Source organism: Strix aluco, chromosome 1, assembly GCF_031877795.1.
Source record: "Strix aluco isolate bStrAlu1 chromosome 1, bStrAlu1.hap1, whole genome shotgun sequence".
In the NCBI taxonomy this organism is placed as follows: Eukaryota; Metazoa; Chordata; class Aves; order Strigiformes; family Strigidae; genus Strix; species Strix aluco.
In genome coordinates, this window is record NC_133931.1 from 46,576,941 (window position 1) to 46,600,188 (window position 23,248).

The 23,248-nt window shown below is 40.3% G+C and overlaps 1 protein-coding gene across 5 annotated transcripts in view; it reads right to left on the bottom strand.

The window, feature by feature from the left end:
* Positions 1-23,248, bottom strand: part of MAPRE2 (microtubule associated protein RP/EB family member 2) — a 102,551-nt gene that overhangs the window by 9,783 nt on the left and 69,520 nt on the right. For all 5 annotated transcript variants that reach the window (XM_074819803.1, XM_074819813.1, XM_074819784.1 and 2 more), the window contains 3 exons: positions 16,578-16,723; positions 14,402-14,615; positions 2,900-3,039 (listed from right to left, as the gene is read on the bottom strand). In XM_074819803.1, coding sequence (XP_074675904.1) covers positions 2,900-3,039; positions 14,402-14,615; positions 16,578-16,723 — 500 coding nt within the window. The remainder of the gene's footprint in view (positions 1-2,899; positions 3,040-14,401; positions 14,616-16,577; positions 16,724-23,248) is intronic.

Here is a 23,248-nt window from a genome sequence, read left to right on the forward strand (position 1 = left end):
AGATTAAGCACATACTGTAGACATGTAGCCAAGATGGTGCTGTTTTCAGAAACTATGCATGTACTAGCATACAGTTAACAGTTCCTGGGACCATTCTCCATATGTAAAGGTCCCTTCTCCATATGTAATGGTCCCTGGTCTGTGTTGTTTCCTCAGCTGCTCTCAGAAACTCTTTGGGAGAGTGTTAGTTGGCACAGACCAAAAACAGAATCACAGAATCACCTAGGTTGGAAAAGACCTTGAAGATCATCTAGTCCAACCATTAACCTAACACTGACAGTTCTCAACTACACCATATCCCTCAGCGCTATGTCAACCCGACTCTTAAACACCTCCAGGGATGGGGACTCCACCACCTCCCTGGGCAGCCCATTCCAACGCCTAACAACCCGTTCTGGAAAGAAATACTTCCTAATATCCAGTCTAAACCTTCCCTGGTGCAACTTGAGGCCATTACTCTTGTCCTATCACTTGTTACTTGGTTAAAGAGGCTCATCCCCAGTTGTCTGCAACCTCCTTTCAGGTAGTTGTAGAGGGCAATGAGGTCTCCCCTCATCCTCCTCTTCTCCAGACTAAACAACCCCAGTTCCCTCAGCCGCTCCTCGTACGACATGTGCTCCAGACCCTTCACCAGCTTCGTTGCCCTTCTCTGGACACGCTCGAGTAATTCAATGTCCTTTTTGTAGTGAGGGGCCCAAAACTGAACACAGTAATCAAGGTGTGGCCTCACCAGAGCCAAGTACAGGGGTAAGATCACTTCCCTGTCCACAGGGAACACAGCAGGGACCACTTTAGTATTTTAATGCTATGGGTAATCAAGTTCCAGTGCACAGTGACATTCCTTGGAAGTGTTCACTTTATTAGCACAGGCAAAGGCAATAGCGAAAACCATTTTAAGAGAAACTTTAAGATTGTTGGGAGCCGTTAAACTAGCAAACGTTATGGATGGCTTACGATTATTGCAAATACCTCATTAAGCTACCCTATAGTAAAATATAGTGTATGGACAGCCCTGCTACTTAAAATATTCCACTACAAATTGTATGGAAGTTCAGATGTTTCAATCTCCCTTAGCTGCCATCCATGAAAGGGCTGAAAAAAAAGTCTGTTATGGTCATATAGGAATTTGATATCCAGACACCATTCAACATTTCTTACTCATAATCAAGACAGTAACTGCATAAAAGTGGCTGCTGCCCTCATGTCCCTGGTTGCTGGAGAGTGGTAAAAAACGGTCAGTTTGGCTCTTCCAGCATGTTCAGGCTGAGGGTCAGAAAAACCTGGCTCAGAGCTGTTTGCAGCATAGCTTTTTTGGCTCGTATTATATGCCCAGTGTGCACAAGTAACCATTAGTGGGAAATGAGATACCAAATGCTGCCAGCCTTAAGAAAAAAAAACTTTCCAGACCATTCTAGCTAGAAGAGGTCTCTTATAAACTAGCTATTAAAACACCAGCTTTCCAAATCCTCAAAATTTCTTCTCTTTGGTGATGGGGGAAATCATCAGTTTTCCCTCAGGCTTATTTGTATATAAAGCTTAAGGTTTTCACACATGGAAAGTGCTAGGAATACATTAGCAGTGGATGTGATAGTGACTGCCTATTTTAGTAGAGATCAAATATTTTTATGTTGCTCAGATCCCAACCAACTCTTCCTCCTGAAGCAAACACATTCTGACTTCCGAGTACAACTGTCATGGTTGCATTAAGCCAATGTTTGAACTCCACTCTTACACTGATTTAAAAAAAAAAAAAAAAAAGATTACATGACAAATATATACACCCACTTCTTGTGCAACATTTTAAAACTTTTCTGTTACAGCAACAATCAGAAGCCCATTTGGAAGGCTGGTGGACCCTGCTGTGCACTCTGCTGCTCAGAATTGTACCTTGAATCTGCAGTACACCGTGTTTGGGATGTGGCTGTCCATCCACCACCTTTTAAGTGCATAACAGTAATCAAGAGTTTGCAAATAGTGCCCCAAACTGAAATATCTGTTGTTCGAGTCAATGAAAGTCTGAAACTGAAATGCCCTTAATTGTGGAAAATTTAACTTGATCCAGAATAATGACTTCTTCCTGAATGCAGCTGCCAGGGAAACTCAGGCTCTAAAATATGAGGTTTTTCCTTTCCATTTTCTCTCATCCAGGACAAATACAAGGATTAGGCCTCACTTATACTAGTGGCATTTACACCATTCTGACAGGACAGTCTTGAGCCAGATGCAGCTATTTATTCATGTTCAGTGCAGACACTCTTGCATGTCCAGGAATGACAAAGTGGTATAAAGCTCCATAGCATCAAAGAAAATTAAGCCCTTTCCTTCCCTAACATTAAAGAAATTCTGAAACTTTATTAATTATATTGCAGAACATTATCTGTAATATAATTAAGTATTCTGAAAAAGGTAGATCACATTTTTACATGAAAAATTCATATTACCTTCTTAATGCCTTTCTTCCAGAAGGCAGAGTGCAATGAGCTAGTCTCAGTTCAGTTGCAAATCTCTAACACCTTGGTATTACAGACAGGCTTGTTTTCTCCACAACACCACATTAAAATTTATTTAAAATTTGTAATACACAAGAGCAAAAACACTATTGGGATTTTCCCTATCCGAGTGAAATAAAAGATACGTTTAAAAATCTGATAAAATTATCATACTTAGCAAGACTTATCTGTCATTCTTAAGATCACCTTTTAAAAATACTGGCAAACACCAGTCATCTCTGTCAGATGTTATTTTTAACAATAAATCACTTTCTTCTTCCCAGTTGAGCTATTGCAATCTTTTGTCCCTTCATAATTCTGGACAGCATCATTCAACAGAGGGCAATATTAGATTTCATGCCTTCCTGTGACAATGAATGCATCTAATTTTATGCCTAAAGCAAATTTACCTGTTCACTGAGCTGTATGACTTGAGTTTCCAAATCTTTATCTGATTTGGATGCTGAGCTGCTTGGTGCGGCTTTTTTTGCTGAAGATGGGCGAGAAGGCGTTGATCCTGGTTTAGAAGCTGGACTGGATTTAGCAGCACCTGAAAAGTACAATAAATAATAATTGAGATTCATCCCCATGATAAATACATTCCTATTAACTTGGTACTGAAACAAAAGTATTTGTTTTACAGAGAGTCATTTTCTCTTGTCACTTCAAGGTGACAGTGGAGGAAGTTCCAGTGCTGCTATACCTTGGGAAAGGAAAAACCACATTTCCTAGCAGTTTGAGTTTGCTACTGAGAGTGAGGTCACTCCAAAACTAAAATAAACTAACATCAAAATAAGAATATAAAGTTCCCTTAGCTGTCAGCAGCTTTCAGCTTTGAAAAATATGCCATTAACAGACCATTCCCCCAGTCCAGTATTTAGTGTACAGATCTATCTTCAATTTCCCCAGAGAAAGACTGACTTGAAATAAACTCAGCTAAACTGCCTCTGTGCTTTCCTCATTTTCAAATATAAACCATCCTCAAGACAAGGGCATTGAAATTCAGACAGAGCATGCAGAATTAAAATCCACTGGTGAACTCACAGTTACCATAGTGACCAAGAGATAAATTTTGATCTGCTTAGGTTTTGCTATTTGTTTTTAATTACTTGCACTGCAAATCTTCCAGAATACAGAGCAAGACCAGCAAAGCCAGCAAGTAACAAGCATGCACAGGTACCACACCTGTGGCACACAAATGCCCAAGCAGAGGAGCATTTCCGTGAAAGGGTTCACAGTACTTTCATATGAACCTCACAGCCAGCTCATCACACCTTGCCCTGCCTCTCCATTTTTCCTCTCCTTGTTGCTGGTTGTCTGATTTAGTCACTCAGCCCCGGTACACAAGTGCCTGGCTCACAGCCGTCCACCTTGCCTGGGCTCCCACCGGCACTGTACTCTGACTCGTATAGCCTCTTCCTTATTCCTGCCAACTAGAAATAAATTTCAGATGCAATGGACATACATCTGCTACAAGAATCACTTTAGTTAAGAAGACAGAACAGAAACTCAGCTCTCTGACCTATTTATTTGATTTATCAAGCAGGCATGTGAATCAGAAGTCCTGCTTTGCAGCACCCACGTTTACCACTGTTTCTTACAAAGAGCAAAACAGCTGTCCAGACACGCTGATGGGCTCCACGGCCATCCTCCTCCATCAAATGCTGTTGGCTCTGAAGTCTAGGCCACACAGGGTGAGGGAGAGAGCCTGAATCCAGCAAGCACCCAGCTCGAGCTCTGAGCTTGTGGTCACCACTTCTGGAGGGATATGCCCCAGCTTTCTCAGCAACCACCTCCCACCCCACACCTCACCAGCTGCTCCTCCATTAGATTATTTGATTTATGGCACACTAGAAATTGCTTTAAGTTGTCATTTCCACAATGTATCCCCAATGTCAAACAACACGTTAATAAAGCAGTTAATTGTAAAATCAATGTTTTACAAAGGCATTACTAGGAAGAAATCACAAGAAGGAAGGGAATGGCAGGAGGGGGAGAAAGATGACTTGTGAGGCTGCCCATATGACCAAACCCTGGAGCTCACATGGTCTCATGACCCAGAAACTGTGTACAGTGGTCCCTTGGAGGAGCTGAAAAGTGATGGGAAAGGAGAGCAGCAATGGGTTATTTAATCAAGCTTGCTTAATCTTTCCTTTTTCTTTAGAAATTGGTGTCTCCAATAGTTTCCATGTCTAATTGCATACACAAACTCACCTCCAGCAGATTTCAGATACAGTACACAGACTTGCTCAAGTTGGGAAAATTCAATGTTGTGTACATGCCTGAAATTAAACTTCTTTTCACATCATAGTTCAATCAGCAAAGAATAAATAATTTGTGGAAAAACATTAAAAATGCCAAGATCTTTTGCTGCTATTTCTTTCTTTAGGCAATTTTATAAACTTTAGCATCCTGCCTTCAAGATTTTCAAGGTTCAGTCCATATTTTGACCATCTAAAAATCAGCTACTTCAGAGGAAGACTTAAGATGGTCTCAAAACCAGGAAAATCCTTTTCAGATGGATTAGTAGGTAAACAGAAGAAAACTGGTGTCATGCAAGATAACACACACATGAAATAATGACTTTGCCTATAGCATTCTAGTTGGGTCTCAAGTTATTTAATGAATACTTGTATCACATGCAACTGCAATAGTTACCTATACAACATTAAAACGAATATACATGTATACTAAACCAAGGTATCAACATTTATTTCTTTTTGTATTCTACACCTGCAAGACACAGTTCAGGATATCAACTGAAAATTAAATGCTATAAAACAAGCTATGGACCTTCAGATGTGAAGCCCTTGGCTGGTCAATGCAGCTCCCTCCTCTACCAACTACCCTTCTTCCTACTCGAAGGCAGCACTGGACTTTCCCTAGGCAGCAAACACCTGCATACAAGCATAGGAGAAGCTCTTCAGCTTTTCTAGGGCAGCATCCCCCAGCCCATCAGCTCTTCTTCACCATTTCTCCTGTGGGTCATGGTGCAAGACCTAAGCAAGGCACGCTGTGCAGCCACGGCACATTGCTCCCTTTCACGCTCAATAGCCCTGCAAAGCCAGCTAGTTCTTTGTAGACAGGGGTACTGACCACAGAAAGCCAAATCATTAAGTATACACCTCTCTTTAACCTGCAGAGAGAGTTAAAGATGGAGCAGGCACAAACATTTAATCCCCAGGTATTCCCTCTAATTTGCAGCTGAGGCGCCCTCCCAGAGCGTGCTGAGCGAGCCCACATCACCACTGTCTGAGGACAGAGAGGGCTGGATAGAACCAATACACCACATTATATTCTGCCCTCCTTTGAAAACAACAAAGTCTTTTGAATTTCTACAGCAAAGTGTTACTAAGCTTTATAAAGTTCAAACAAATCAGAAGAAATCGACTTTTGCTCTGCAGCTCAGGATCAGCTCTTAAATGAACACGATATTCCAATGTCAGAAACATAGATAAAAAACAGCTAAATAACCTGAGCATTTCAAACAGTACCAGCGACAGCTGGGTAGAACTTAATTGCAACAGAGAATGCCTAGAGATTTCTAATTTAAAGTTTCCTGGAAAAAAAAAGCTTTACTTCACATTTATTCTGAAACATCAGTTTTAGAATCAGCTCAGAGGTAAGCCTCCCATTCTAACAGCAGCTTAATTTCATAAAAGAATTAAAGGATGCTGGTTGGTAGAGTAGTGCAAAGTACTTGAGACAGCCAGATATCTAAATAGTGACGAAAGATCTTGATAGACTTAATGACTTTGCTATTAAGCACCACAGTGGCTTTGATGCCATTAGTGCAATTGGGGAATAATTGCTCAGAGGGGCTATATAAGCCAAGCATCTTAAATTCTGTCCAACATCATACCTTCTATGAAAATATTTATATATAACCCACTTACATACTCTGAGAAAGCGTAAAATTTTATACAAATTTTTTCTATAAAAATTATCTGATAACCACCTCTTTTCACTGACCACTGAGAGAACTGCCTTGTAATCAGCACCATAAATGTTACCCATTATCAATTCCTTTTCAAGCTGATGCTCAAGTTAATGTTCAAAAAGAGGTGCAGAGACCTGCCCCTGGAGAGGAACAGTCCCATGCCCCAGAACATGCTGGCAGCCAACAGTCTGGAAAGCAGAGTGGCTGAAAAGGACTTGGGGGTCCTGGTGGACACCAAGTGGAGCACGAGCCAGCAACGCACCCTCGCAGCACCTAAGGCCAACAGCCTCCTGAGCTGCTCTGGGAAGAGCATTGCCAGCAGGTTGAGGGAGGTGATTCTCCCCTCTATTCAGCACTGATGAGGCACATCTGGAGTGCTGGGTCCAGTTCAGGGCTCCCCAGTACAAGAGAGATGTGGGTATACTGGAAAGAGTCCAGCAAAGGGCCACAAAGACGACTAAGAAACCGGAGCACCTCACATAAGAGGAAAGGCTGAAAGAGCTAGGACTGTTTAGGCTGGAGAAGAGAAGCTTCAGGGGGATCTTACCCATACCTGAACACAGGGTGCAAGGAAGATGGAGACAGGCTCTTTTCAGTGGTCCCCAGTCAATGGGCACAAATTGAAATACAAGAAATTCCATTTAAATATAAGAAAAAACTTCTTCACTCTGAGGGTGATCAAATACTGGAACAAGCTGTCCAGAGAGGTTGGGGCGGGGGGTGGTGTCTCCATCCTTGGAGATATGTAAAACTCAACTGGATATGGTCGTGGGCAACCAGCTCTACATGACCCTGCTTCGAGCAGAGGGGTTGGACTGGATGATCTCAGAGGTGGCTTCCCACCTCCGCTGTTCTGTGAGAACTTCTGTTACAGCATACTCTGATTTTAGCTCAATGTAGGGTCCAATTAGAATTTTTTGTAAACAGTATCACAGCTGCTTCAGTTAGCACCTTGATAACTTTTTGTACCTGCCCATATAACACTAGCAGAGATGGGAAAAATAAATTCACAGTTGAAAGAAATTATTTTGCTTTTGTACTGAAATAAGTTAGAGGAACCAGCTTTGAAATGTGTTACAGGGTTCTATCTGTGGTGCTCCAGAAACAATTACTAGTCACTCCATCATAATATATCCCCTGCAGCTTCAGCTTCACTACTCTTTTTGCTAAACACGTAAGTTTTACAAACAGATGTACATTTCTGTAATTTAAACCAGTGGATGTTGGCACTGTGCAGGTTTTGGGTACAACAAAACTCGGCTGCGAATTCTAGGTCACTTTACATCACAAGCACAGTCTGCAGACAAGAGACCTATTCAATGTTTAGAGAGGAAACCTTCCTTGAAGCTATATGAGTAATTAGTATGCCATTAAATATTTATGTAAAATTCCAAGAAACCGTGTGCATGAATATAGCATGGACGCAGGAAGGTGTGGAGAGCAATGGAAGCCCTGAGCAAGCACGAGACTTGGCTGAGCCCGCACAACCACTGCTTCAATGGAATTTGGGAACAACTCACAGTATATCTTCAAATTAAAGGACTTCATAAAGTGAATATTCTGGACTCATGCCACAGAAGAAAAAACAAACCCACTAAGAGGCCACAGAGCTAGCAATTTCTTCATGAGCTAAACAAAAACTCTCCACCCACTTAAAACAAATGAGTGAGAAGAGTAAATGAATTAATATTCACACATGCTTATTGTTGCGGCTACACTGGGGTGCAAGAAACTGCTCAATTTAGGGATGCTTAATGGCATAAGTGATGACAAATGATGCTTAATGGGAATGAAATGACCTCTGAAAAAAATCTGACTCAATTTTCAGCATCCCAACGTGCTGTGGCACAGTTGCCTGACTATTTTGTGGTACTAACTTCCCCTGGGTGGCAGCACCCCTCTGTCCCCTCAGCTCTCCATACCTCCACTGCTGCTGGCTCCAGTTCAGCCTGATGAGCTCTACCTTGATCATCACTGCCAGACAGCTGTGTGTACGAATAATTGAAACTGAAGCACCTTTTACAAATTTCAGACCAACCCAAGCAAGAACATACAATCGAGTCTACTTGTCAGATGAAAAAGTTTTGTTGATGGCATGACTCCCTCAGTTCATCTTTAATAGAAGGAGCTTTGTTAGATGGGAAGTAACCACAGCCTTTTCTCCATTGTAAATGAAGACTTTTCTTTAGATTTAAAATAACCAACACTTTAATGGCAACTATTAATTGTTCTCAACTGAGACCCCTATTTTCTCTTGAAACATCTCCAAGCATGCATCTTCAATGGATGAAACCATTCCACATAGGCTTAACAGAAGAATACAATCAAAATTTGAAATACTCTTAAAAACCTGTATTTTCTAAAATTCAACCATCTGCTTAGCTATAAGGAGAAAGTCTCAAAAGGAAAACCTGGAAGAAAATATGTGAAGAAAAGCATACTGAAATACAAAAGATCATGCAAAAATTTGAGCAACACAGACATTCAAACCACACCCATAGTACACTGAAAATTAAGACAGCAATTTTTTAAGACAGCAATTTTCACCACTGTTTTTCAAACACAAACTTCTTTCCAGGAAAAAGGCCCTGGCTCCTGCACTGCAAGCAGCGTTGCTTCATGGTCTAAATTCTTGTGCTCAGTAGGTTTAAAAATTAAACTCTCCTCATGTTGGCAGAGGAAGGTGTGTCTGTATTAAGGCTGAGCTACTTTCCTCTCTACCTCCCAGGCCAGCACTGTCACTGCACACGCTGTTCCCATCAGCTAGTACAACTCCTTGGCCTCGTATGAACTAGGCACAAAAGCATTTCCAGCTTGTCACCCGGTGGCTCTTCTCATCTCCAGCTCTGCCACGCTGTCCTGGAGCACTGCACCACCGCGAACAGAGGTTGCCATCGCCCATACCAACTGCCTGCCACGTGAGGAAAAAAGTAGCATGTTTCAGTGGAAAGCAAAGAGGAAAAAAAAACATTAGAAGGAGTTCTCTAGTCTCCCAGGAGTCCTGATCGTATCACTAGCCACTAAAATAAAGACTGGTTTTGTTGGCTATTTTTATTCCCCCAAAATTAATTTACAGCACATCTGCCACAGTAGGATATACCATTTCCCTAAAGAAAATCAGTGTTTTTCCTGCATAATTGGCTCTTCAATGGCATGCACATTATATATAAGGCATTCATGCACAAACAGTTCATTCTGCCCTGGTTATTCTCCCTGTCATAGCATGAGTATTTTTAGCCCTCATGTGATCCTCCAGTATTTTCCAGCTCTGCTTTAGTCATCCTGCTGTCACTGAATATTTCAAACTCAAATGTCTAACAGCCTTCAGATCTCAGAACCTCTCACATTTTTAGATTACATGTAAATAATTAATTTTATTAAGCTGTCTTTTACCCATGTATTTTTGACACACCACACCCATACACAAAGCAGTGCTCCATGGATTTGCTCTGACATACAGCAATAGTTACATAAGACACTAAGCTGAAATCCTGACAACCTGATCACCATTTTCAATTTGATCAGATGAAGATTCTTCTGCTATTTTCCACAGGGAGCATTAGAACTGGCACAAACAACAATGCCCTAATATTTTAATCTCTTACCATGATTTTGACTCTACATCTGTAGGCTGTTTACCACTGCATTAGAGAAGAGCGGAGGCTGTAGGAGATCAAAAGGCGGCTCAGGGCTGGCAGATGGCGTTATATCTAAAAGCAGCTGTGGTGCTGTTGGCAGAGAGCCTGCAGCGGTGGTCTGTGCTGCTGGCTCCACTCCTCGAAGGATGAAAACATACTCATTCCCCCAGCAGGGAGCTGCATTTACCTGGCAAATCGTTGCTGCTCCTACTATTTCTAGAAGGAGCCTTTTACGTGTGTTACCAAAGCCATCCACCCACCACACCGCCATCAGCTCAGCAACAAATCCTCTCTGTCTCTCAAGGAAGGGATGAGACAACGCGAGGGTGGCACAGCAGATTAGTTGTAGGGACCTATTTACGCTTCCATTTCCGAGCAGCATTATCCTTGACCTGTGGTGACTCCTCAGTCAGACTGCCTTTGGGAGGGGTAGGGCCATGGCTGCTGGCCTGCTCCCCCATTAACACAAAAAACGGTGCATTTTCAGATTTCTCCAGTTTTGGGTTGTTTTAAATGCATTTTAAAAAAATAAAATAAAGACCACACTCTGCATTTGAAGACATACAGGTAAATACCCATGTATAGGTACAGAAAACAGCTATCTGATACCATGGGTCTTGTCAAGCTTTAGTGTCAGATTAAAATACCAAAACCAATTCTAACTCATGACAGTATCTTTTTGGGTAAGCTTTCAGAGCAGTCCTTGGGGATTTGACCACTTTCTTGTTAATTGGAAGACATATCTTAGTCTACCTCTGAAAACATAGTGTTAGAACAGTGTTATAAAGCAATTATGAATAAAGAGATCAGCATCTCCTAAATCACTTGAAACAAAACTCTGGCAAAGGGCACTGGAAGAGTTATTCTGTGGAACAACAGGAATCATCTGAAATGCATATGAAAGTACTAGTAACTAAATAAATTATTCCTTTAGAAATGTATATCAATTTAGAATAGGCTTATTTAAAAGTCTGTCAAAACCAAAAATATAGCATGAATGAGTACCCATATGTCTTCTTACTTCTGATACTAAACAATAGATGCATACATTTAGGTATGTCCACTGCACACTATTTAAAAAATTTTTGTATTATGCTGAAAGATCTTCTGGGTTCTTTATTTTCTCTCACTATTGCTTCTTTTTGTTTTGTTAATGAACTGAAACAAGGCAGTACTAAGATTTCAAAGCTTCAGTGTTAATGTAGAGCAAATCACACAAATTTAAAATGACATAAAAAAAGAAAATGTACAAAAAAAGAGGCAAGCTACTGTGGCAAACTGCTACAGATGCTGGCAAATGCTTGCTGCACTGGTGTGTGAAGTTATTGCATCAAGCAGCCCACAATGTTTACTGCTCCCACATCAAAGTCAGTGGAAGTACAGCCGTGCCCAAAACCTCAGCCATTTCACTGAAGACCCAGGAAAGTAGAACAACAAAATAATCAACACAGAAGTCATACAGAAGTTTTAACTATGCCACCTGACATTGCACTTACTCATGGGCATGTATTCCCTCTTTGAGCTTGTATCATCAAGGAAAACAAAGCTCCAGATGGGGTGGGGAATTCTTAAACTGCTGCAGGAAAACTCATGAAACCTTTTGCGCCCTTTCTGTATAAACGGCTAAAACTTGTTTTGCTCACAAGGGCATATTATGGTTCCTATAACAACTGTAATGAATACTCCTTCATTTCCAGCTAAGTGTGCATGTGCACAAGACAGAGGTACAGAAGCACATCTTTCAAGGCAACTTCCCAACCACCCAGGACCTGCTTTCACTTCACCCCAACTTACTCCCAAACAGCACACAAGCTTGCAGATGCATATGGCACTCCTCCCAGTGTCCTCTATCAACAGGCACCTGGTAAGCACTCCTATCATTTCAAGCAACTAGGCTGCCTGACATGGTGAGGTGAGAGGCACAAAGGCACAATACATCAGTGAAACAAAACTGTGCTCACCCAGAAATTGAATAAACCTATGAATGACACCTAACTGAAATAGTCCTGTTCTAAAACGCAAGCAGCAATGAAAGCTAGAACTTCCATTTCACCTAGCATCATGTAATGTCTATACCCTGCCTCCTCAGCCCAACAGAAGTTAAACTATAGCATCCTGCCTGTCATACTTCTGGACAATACTTAATAATGAAGGAAGCTTTCCATGAAAAAGCTAACTCTCACAGCCACAGGATCTTACTAAAACTCATCACACTATCTCAGCTGCCCTATTCCATACAAGGGCTGGGAAGACACAGGACATGCTCTTCATACAACCAGCAACATGACATGAGATCTCTGCATTATCCTCTATATCAGCTGGCTGGTTCCACTTCAGTAGCTATTCTATTTCTCTAGGATCGACACCTCCGTAGCTTTAATTTGGATGACACATTTGTGACTTTGATAAAAACAAAACCATCTGCAAGAAGAATTACCATGCATGGTAAAGTCTGTATTTAATAAAAGTGTCTTTTCCAATTTCTCAGTTGGACAACATCATGACATTAGCACTTGGGTTTTTTTGTTTTCAAAGGGAATGCAAGACATCACATTGGAAATTATAGCATACCAGGCCCTGAAATTCAAAAGTTCAGACACAAGATGGTGCAAAACAAAGATGTAAACAAGCTGTAGAAGCCCAGAGCAGCACTGGCCTGCTATTAGGTGCTCAATTTCCTGGAAGCACTAATGAGCTGAAGGCAGCTGGCCAAGTAGGCCCTGCTTTGACGTCAGAAGTGATCAGAGCAGAACGCTGAAATCCGGGTATGATTTCAGAGTGTAAACCAGCCTAAAACTAAGGGTGCCTCATACCTGCCCCTTCCCTTTGCCAGCACTGGTGCATATCTGAGCCCATGAAAAGACAGGTCACAGATTTAAGCCAACTGAAAATTAATCCTTATTTGAGGAATAGGTTAGCGTGAATAAGGTAAACCCAGGACAAACCGATAAAGGAATTAAGTGTGTGTGCATGGGTGTTTCTGTATGCACACACCTATAGGCGTACAGGCAATCAAACCCAGTAATACTTTAGTGATTACTTTTTTAAAAAAGTGTTAGCTGCTCTCCTCAAAAAATAGCATCTGCTTAGTGACCAGTCATGCCCATATTACAGAAACACCAAAGATCAGGCTTAGTCCTTTTTTGGCCTGTTCCAGAAACACTGTTGTGGTTTAACCCCAGTAGGCAGCTGAGCCCCCCACAGCTGCTCGCTCAACTGTCCCCTGGCAGGATGGGGGAGAGTATCAGAAGGGCAAAAGTGAGAAAATTCACAGGTTGAGATAAAGACAGTTTAATAGGTAAAGCAAAAGCTGTGCACACAAGCAAAGCAAGGTAAGGAATTCATTCACCACTTCCCTTCGGCAGGCAGGTGTTCAGCCATCTCCAGGAAAGCAGGGCTCCATCATGCATAACGCTTACTTGGGAAGACAGGCACCATAACTCCAAAAATCTGACCCCCTTTCTCCTCCTTCCCCCAGCTTTTATTGCTAAGCATGACATCATACGGTCTGGAATATCCCTTTGGTCAGTTGGTGTCAGCTGTCCCAGCTGTGTCCTCTCCCAGGTTTTTGTGCACTCCCAGCCTGCTCACTTTTAAGGCAATATGAGAAATAGAAAAGGCCTTGACACTGTGTAAGCACTGATCAGCAATAACTAAAACATCCAGCTCTTATCAACATTGTTTTGGTCACAAATCCAAAACACAGCACCATACAGTCTCCTATGAAGAAAGTTAACTCTAACCTAGAAACCCCAATACGATGCAAAATAAAAAGTTAGAAGACTGAGGTATCTTTGAGAAAGAACAATAGTTGTATGTTGCTCACGTAAGAGGACTAGCGTGCCTAAACAATAAACACATATAAAAACACAAATCAATTCATTTTTTCTTTTGGTCAGCCCTTAAGATTTGGAAGCATTTCGCTCACCATAAAAAATAAATCAGAAAGTAGCCTATGCTAGCAGTTTCCTGTAAAGGTGGAGGTGTGAGAGAGGAACACACTCCATTTAATGTTCTTGAATACACTCACATATACCACATTCAGCAACAAGAAGGTTATATGCCTTTGTCTCCACCATCAGACATCATTAGAATACACATCATTCACATCAAGGGTTCAGTGGAAGAGACCCTAAGCTTGATAGGACTGGGCCAAACTATGGCGCACCACAAGAAGTTGACTTCTGCCATCTCAGACGCTAAGCCTATGACAAGGCAAAAAGAATGGCCCACCCACACAAGGAAATAATTTTTAACTAGTATTTATATAAAATGGATCACAGCTTATAATTGTCTTCAGAGACAGAAATGGATTTTTTTAAGATGCAAAATACCTGCAGTTGGAGAGTTTGCATGGTGAGACTTTTTGGGCAGGTTGAAGATCTGTTCACCAGGATCTGGTGGGGGAAGAGCGTCTTGGCCTTGTCGAGCTTCCACAGGATCATACTCCTTCCCATCATAGTTAGCATCAAAGAACTTCTTAAACCATTGAATGAAATCTAAGTTGTCTTGGAAGCGCCCTTTGACCAGTTTTTCCACAGGAATTACCTGAAAGGTAGAATGAAGGTTCCAATAATGTATCACTGCCATTTTTAAATATAAAAAAATACATATACACACTTATTTGAAAAATAATCTACTAACTATATCAGCATATATTCCTCTTCCATTGTTTCCTTCCTGAAAGGGAACTATGAATGATTTGCAAGTGCTCTTAATAAGAAATAAAACCAAAATAAAACAAAGACCCAGCCTTTGAAGTGGTTACACAGTGGGCGTATGTAAGCCTTTATAACTGCCTTCCAAAGAGTTACTCCTTTCATATTGCAGTGACAGCCATGATGAATGAAGCTGTTCTGGGAGTAACACTATATTCAGCTAACTAAGGATTTCTGTTTTTAATGGACATGCTACAGTTGGGCATACTAAAAGAACAATTCTTCAAAAGGTCCAGACGGGAGTTTCTTGCTCTCTGTCCTACTGTCTGAACTACAAAAAACCCAGCAGCTTTTCCAAGACATTCTGAAGTTCAAACCAACCTACATTTTGGTAGTACATGTTCATCATAAGAACTAAGCCTGAGGTTTTAACCTTATAATTTTTTTCCATTCCATATATAGCTATACATAGAACAGTTTGTGGACATGCAGAAGTTGACTAAAATGCCAATAAAGTTTTAGGAAAACAAAAGGAAGGCTATAACGATATCTCCATATCCACATCCTGCAAATTTTTCACAGAAATGAAACCTCCAAAGAGCATCTTGGGCCAATACTACAATGCTCAAGCTTCCCAGACACCGTGGGCAGACAGGGACTACAACTGCAGAAGGAGGGTTGCCCTGCCTTGCTTAATTCATACATCTGATTAAAGAGCCAAGTTAAATTGGATCTTAATGCCTCCTGAATGCATTTCAAATTTTCAGCTGGAAAAAGGGTATCTAAAACCATAGCAATTTTCATTTCTTCTTCAAGGTTAAGCCAACTGTACGGCATTTTAAGTCTATAATACTCCTGCAAGGATTAACATAGCATTTTGCATATCCTTTCAGATTGTTCCATTTGTATCTTAATTCTACATTGAGAAGGTACAGTAAGTTCGCTCACTACACAGAAATTGACAATGTCAACTTTAGCAGGTTTTCTAATGTTTCACTAGCAAATCACACTGTAAATAGAAGCATCCACAACATTTCAGGAAACTGTGAGCATTTTCCAGTGCTTTATAAAAGTCTTATGGGACTAAGACTGTTTAAATTTCAGAATAAGGCAACACTAAAAGCCAGAGCAGAACCTTAAAAGGGTATACAGGTTGTGCGTCTGTGTAAAACTAAAAGTATAACAACATAACTTTCATTATTTATTTTTATCGCGACAGTAATTTATATTAATCAAACTCTCACATTCAAGCATAAACCAATAGCTCATGGTTGAACAAGACATTTTTTAAGAGACTTCCATTCTTAACTTTACAAGATCACATGTGCTGTCCAACCTATCAAATCGCTGGGTAAATTATTCCAGTTCTTGAATCATTTAAATTCCTTAAACTCTGTTTTGGACAAGAAACATGGAATACTTATACGAACAGCATATTTTCGAGTTATTTTGTCGAAAATTCAGGTCACCAGTAATTTTACTGTATCTAAAATTAAGGTTCACTGATGGTAAGGAATTTCCAACACATGGTATTTTATCAAAAGGGTCTCTGATATTAAGATATAATGAGTTAGGCTGCACAATTCCTCAGCGGACACATGGACTCAATTTTCAGTTTGTACCTAAATGGAGCATGCCAAATTTCTTCCTTCATGCCTAAATACCCTTTTCAGATGATGAAAGGTCAAGAACAACATCTTCACATACAACTTGTAGCTCCAGTTCTCAGTCCAAAAGTTGAAAAAGCGGACTTTAAGTATTTTGAAGTTTGTTTCCCCTGTTTATTGATTTTACCCAGTTTATACAACTTTTGAAACTTGTAGTGATTGAAATACAAATACAGAATTCCTACCTTATCCACATTCATTCTTTTAAACGATGCCTGCAGAAGTTTGAAGTTGTGAATGTATTCATGCTCCAGCTTTGCTTGAAACTTTACTTTCTTCAGGCTAATGCACCCTGGGAACAACATGTCCATGAACTGGCAGTAAGCTGCTCCTATAACAAGAGAATGCATTGATGTTAATCCAGATGCACCCAGATAAGACCAAATGGCGTTTAAGGTTAAGGTCATTAGCAGAAAGTAATGATGTGCCGAATACGTCCCTGCTGTAATTCAACCTCACGCTATGCACCCAAGATCTGCTTGTCTAATGTACATTGAGCCGTGTGACATATTAATATGAGGTCTTCCTTCAATCTGGATGCACGACGCACTGTTGTGTAGCATCTGACGAACCACCATGACTAACGCAAAGTATATCTTTCTTCCATTTAAAATGGATGTTCGCGGAGTCTCTATACACAGTACGACTGTCCATACAGTGAGAAGATCACAGTCAAAATGGAAATCTCTTAATAAGCTCCCTCAATCCTCACAGCCTCCTGAATTCAACCAAGCCAAGATCATCTTTCTTTTGGCACTTGTAGCCGAATGCCAGTCAAGTCCAAGGCAATCATTTAAGGTTGTATCAAACCACACTTTAAAAAAAATTAATTGTAAAGCTCCAGCTTGTTAAAACATACTAGCCAGTTCCCACCCCTCTAAAACAACTACCCTTACTGATTTTCATCTCCTGATAAAAACATTTAAATAAGCAGACTTTAACGTAGTCCACCCATAGATTTCAGAAGCTGGGCTGGCCAGCTTTAGTTCTCACTCAAAGTAATAAGGTTTAAGTTCAACTTTGAGGGCTATCTGAACTTACACAGTAGTAGGTAGGGGGGTGTGTGCCTCTGTGTGTGTATAACTAATCCAGCACAGTATATGGAAATATTTCTAAGCAGCGTACTAGTACAGCTAATAGAGCAAGCCTTTTCTTCTGTGCAGGGAGCTTCCTCCTACAACATCATCATGTCACTGTCATTTGCAAAATAAGTCTCTACTGTTGACACACTCAAGTGTTTGGAAATTAAGGACGCAAATGTTTGAGGAAATCAGAGGAAAACCAATTTCAGTTCTTCAGAAGAGAGTTTTCTACAAAATGCTTTATACTCAGCAAAGATTCAGTGAAGCCCATTTCTGGAGCAGAGGGCTGTAGAGCGTGCAGCCCCTGTGCTTGAGAATACAGGGCAGGGAAGTGATTACTCCTGACAAGTTCAATTTCACTTCCACAAAAAGGCCTTTTGTGAATTTAATGCAGATCAGTTTTGACAAGTGTCCAGATCTCACGTAACAGTTCAGCCCAGTATCAATGACAACAATTTTTATCAAAAAATTAATTCTGCTGAGTGCTCATACAGAAACCAGATTAACAAAGCGGACACCTGGCTTGCCCAGTTTTGCAGGAGAGGCAACAATAACTTAAAGACATTTTTCTCTGTGGGTATGCATGTGTTTTGACAGGATCAACTTCATGCATGAGATAGCTCTCATTCTCTGTATCCACTCAACCATCATATGAAGGGTTACAGAGCTCATAACTTCCCAAAAAGAGAAGCAGAGTTTAAGAGTTGAGTCCAAAAAAGTTTCCCAAAACACTGACACAAGTTTTGCTAAGAGACTTATCAAGATCAAGTTTTAGTGCTGAAAATCACTGCCATTTTTAAAAAAAAAATTCTTCACATTGCCTAGTTTTATGGGGGAAAACTGTTATAAAAAAAATAATCTGTTTTTCCAAGGACACCTTGTGCTTAGCTATTTGCAATGGTTTTGATATGATTAGGAATCAAAGTAAAATATTCCCTAAAGGAAAAGGAGCCTTCTGGCAAGTTACAAACATGAGATGACAAATTTGCATCTTCTTACAGAAAGCTATATAAACACAGTTAGTTGTTCAAAACTCATCCTTAGCAAGAGAACTGGTAAATATGTGGCAACAGAAAAATGACATTACAATCAAAAGCATGGATAATCCATGGCTTGACTACATTTATTACTATTTAATTTCATGCAAGAGGATTATTATGCAGTCATTTCATGTTATAAATTGAATTTGTTCCTAACTCTGTCCTTTCATCCTCCCCATACCCCAATTATAAGCTTTATTCTGATATCTAATTGCCTGGAGGCCTTGAAAATGCACTGTGCAACCTTTCATCTAGATCCTTTTAGAAAACTAGAAACACAAAGTGTTCACATGAGATTTTCTCCTTCTGCTGGTAATGCAAATTCCTGCTGCATGCCTTTAGATAGAGTCTTACTAGGTTTAAGACTCCAGTTATGGTATTTCCTTGTGTTTTCCTCCCATCATGCTGGCAGTTGTTTCTGTGCATTTGCCAGCCAAGAGGTGGTCCTGGGTCTGCACAACACTCAAGGGCAGAAAACACTGGACTACATCTCCATGACAGCACAAACCTGGTCTCTGATACAACATCGAAGCCGGCTGTTGGGCTGTTTGCCCAACAGGAGGGTTTTATTACATTGGCAAACACAATTCATTAAAACGCTCCCTTCCTGAAGTACAGAGGCAACATACAAACACAAACTGAACTAAACACTGCAAACTACAAAGAGAGGAAACTCTTCCCAACTCCCAAAAGGCACAGACCTGCCTACCACAGCAACAGAAGAAAGTAAAAATATCATTACAGTCAACTGGGACTAGCTGATTTCAGACATGGAGGTTATGTACATATTCAATATTATATAGGTATTTATCTATAATTTTAAATTTTACTCCCTAAAACTTGTAGCCGTCACATTGCATTTGAATGTCAACGCAGCAGAATGAGGATGCTACTTTCTACACTGCCCACGGCTGAGAATTCCTCGAGGCAGCAGAAAGAGCAGCCCTACTTAAGTGATGTAAGATAGCAACGCCCTTACCTCGAAGCAACAGCATATAGACATGTGGTCCTCTGCATCCTGGACAACACTTCGGCCTATTCAATTTACTATACAACAGATGCTTCAATGCCCATGCATGGGAGAGGAATATTTTTAACAGACTATAAAGAAAATGGCAGTAGAGATAATGACATTATGGCATGTGACACCTCTTGCGTAATTTACATGAACAAAAGGATTTTTATGCCATTATATGTTATTCAAGATTTTTAAAACTTTCCTACATTTTCTGAAAAAAACCCAACACCCTGAATAAAACACCCCAAAACCTTAACAAATCTATACAGAGGAGTTGAAAACATACTACCTGTCCAGAATGGCTCTCAATAAATCTGTCTCTATAACCAAAAAACTTTTATATGCATAACATGCACATACACAACCAGAAATAATTTGAAATCTACTCAAATGAAAGGTGAAAACTACATCTGGTAGCACTGCAGAAGGGGGAACAATGTTAAAAACTTCTGATCCTGTATTAGCTAACAAGCAATTTAGAATCATTGGCTAAAAGTCCTTCTGTGTTTGGATCTAGAATATTAGATGCAGCCATTAGTTAAAGAAGATATTCACAGGCCAGACTCCAGAACCAACCTGCAAATACGGCTGTGCTGATTACACCCCCGTGCTGATTACACCCGAGCTGCTGCTACTTTTGGCCCGATTAGTGGGCAGGAAGAGCCCAGCAGCATTACAGAGTTTGGAGGTGTTTGCTGGACTTCCCACACCAGGCTCTGGGCAGAGCAGGCACCAAATGCCCCTCAGGGGACTGCACCCACGGGGCTGGGCAGGCAGGCAGCTGCCAGAGGAGGGGAAGGGATGCTGGGGCAGAATTAAGGTACAAACGAGCAAACTGAGATTTGAAAAGGTAGTTGTTTAAAGCTATTACAATTGAAGAGTTTTGCCACCTGCAGTGGTAAAGCTGAAAATTTCTACTAAATCTATAAAAATAAGAATATTTTTACAGTATTTTCAGAGTTGTCGATAATCTTTTACTAGTCCCCCTTGCAGTAAACAATGCTGAACTCATTCTAGCTTTTGTCCTATACTTTTCTTTCCCTGCTTCTGTGTTTCCTTCCCAGAGTGTCCATACTGACTTAGTTTGCACTCTGCATCATTACAGATTTTCACTTTTGCTCCTTTCTCCTCTTCCATCTGGAGGTTGATGAACCCACAAATGCAAACAAATATTTTCTCGATAATCAAAAATACTTCTGCTTCTGACTATTTAAAGCACAAGGAAATTAAAGGTGGTAACAATGAAGACGAGAATCCTGGTTGCTGCAAGTTTTTACTGCTCAGTAAACCTAGATTTCAGTTGGAGAGCAAGATTAGATCATTGGGGGTTTTTTAGCATTTATGTTTATATATTTATAAAGGAAAAGGAAAATAGTATTTGCAAACTAACTTCTTTAAATATACTATGGTTAGCACTTCATACTAATAAAGTATTTAGTAGAAGTACTATCACGTAAGCTCAGATGCTGCCAAGTAAATATTTGTCCCCTATAGAAGTCAGGTCAATCTTTCACATCAAATGTCAGAAGACTCTGTCCCTCCCCACTCATCCCTGCAGTGTGTGGGAGCAAGAGCTCAGGAAGTCACATAAAACCACACCAGCAAACATGGGAACACAAAAGGCACATGAAAAGACAGGACCTGTCTGTGTGGGGGGGGGCTGCTTTACTTTAATTGTGATGTCTGAACTACAACAAAAGGAGACAAGTGCTACATTAAAAATTTGCTATAAATGCTTACTAAGAATTTTGTTCTAAAATGGTATACAATGCAAGTTTAAACCTTTTAACCAGGCCTCAATGTGATTTTCACATACTCAATTTTTGAAAAATGCCATTTGGGAAAAAGGCTGACCGTACCTTTTTCTGTAAGTTTTTTTGTTTGTTTGCTTTAAGGATATATTTTTCAGATAATCTAAAAACATATATCCAGTCACATTAGATACAAATTCCTTCACATTATTCACTCCCTCCAAAGCTGCAACAACCTGACCACACATTTGGAAAATACCGGATGATTTGTATGCGTATTTGTCATCAGTATTATTTCAATTCACTACAGCAATGGTTGCTAACACTGATGGGAAATAGCACACAACCGGTATTTCTGTTGCTGGGACGACAACCACCACCAAAAAAAGGCAGTGACTTGCAAGGAGCATGCATGACCTAATAGTTTTGATAAGAAAGGGGAAAAAACCACAAATGCCAGCAATCACAGTTTACAGTACAGCAGCACTTGGGGCTTGCCTTTTACCTCAGGCTTCCTAGAATTGCCCTTGGGAATGCCCTTGGTTAAGGTAGGTACACAGTAGTAGATTTTTGACTTAGATATAGATTTTCATTTAGATTTCAAATATGGGTGTTCTGTTATGCCACTCAAGGGTTTTTTTTAAAAAACCTGGGCATGCCTGTGAGCATAAAGTTGTGTTACTTATGGACACATGTTTAAGGAATAGCTCAATTCATGCTAAGCACTCCATTGGAGACCACAGTCTTCAAATTCCTATTTGCATTTGCAGCAACACCTATATGACCTAGGATATAGGCCAATATAATTCTATTTCTCCAATTAAAACAACCCCACACCTATTTAAAAGTTCCAGCCCATTTCCTGGTCAATGTTCAAGCCTTACTGCCTGCTTAGTTGTAGAGAAGCAAGCATTCATGGGGCTGTGCATCAATGAAGCCAGTCTGGTCTGAGCTTCACCCTTCCTTCCCAGCAACAGTCTTGGGAGGGCACTTAAATGCCATCGATGCAGATTAGAGTGCAGCCCTGCACTCCTGCACACAGTTGCATGAGCACAGCTGCCTCAGTGAGGGCAGAGTGAATGCCTGCATAGATGGGAGCTTCTGAAAGCAATGCTGCTGCCACAGAAACCAGCCTACAAGAACTAGGTAACTCCTACCAAATTTATCAATGGTCGCTGAGATACATGTGTCTAAATGACATCTGCTTCAGAAAGTCCTGTTCCACATAGGTGGGGCATTTGTGTGATATAATCCAGAATATCCACTTGATCATTTCAAATAATGAATATTGGAGGGAGGTTTAGGCTGCGTTAACTTGTATTCTCTTTTTCTTAAATACGTAAATTGTTAAGCTGCTCATAAATTATACACAGTAGAGTTTTTAATACTTAATTTTTAGCAATTTATTTTGGAATTAATTTTTAAATGGGAAGTTCAGAACCATTTCAGAAAACACAGTTCCCATTTAACTTAAAAATAGCTGTATAACTCATCATGCCTAGAAAAAAAGTAGCATGCAAAATCTAAAAAGCTCTTTCAAAGGGCGGGGAGATCAAGTGACTGACTACAAGTGAGTGCTATGAGTAATTAAATAATAATTTTAAAAAGTAAAAACCTTGTTTAAGTTCTATTCCTCCTGAATTTTTAATGAATGACATTTAAAAATATATTATTGGCTGAAAAACTCATGATACTGCTTTGCAAGCCTCCTCAGAAAGTTTTGGAAATTATCTTAAATCCAGTCATTTACATCCATTATATCCCTCTAATCCTAAACATCATATGGAAGACATTAGAGAGTCATTGACACTATGCATCCTCTGTGTTGCATGACCTCAGGACAACATGCCAATTCCTTGAAACATGGCTTGGTTACAGAGTGCAAATGGGATCAAGCCATGTTTTAATCATGTTTCCAAGTTGGTCTAGAGACCTAGACTTTGCAAGGCTGCAAACTAGAAAAAA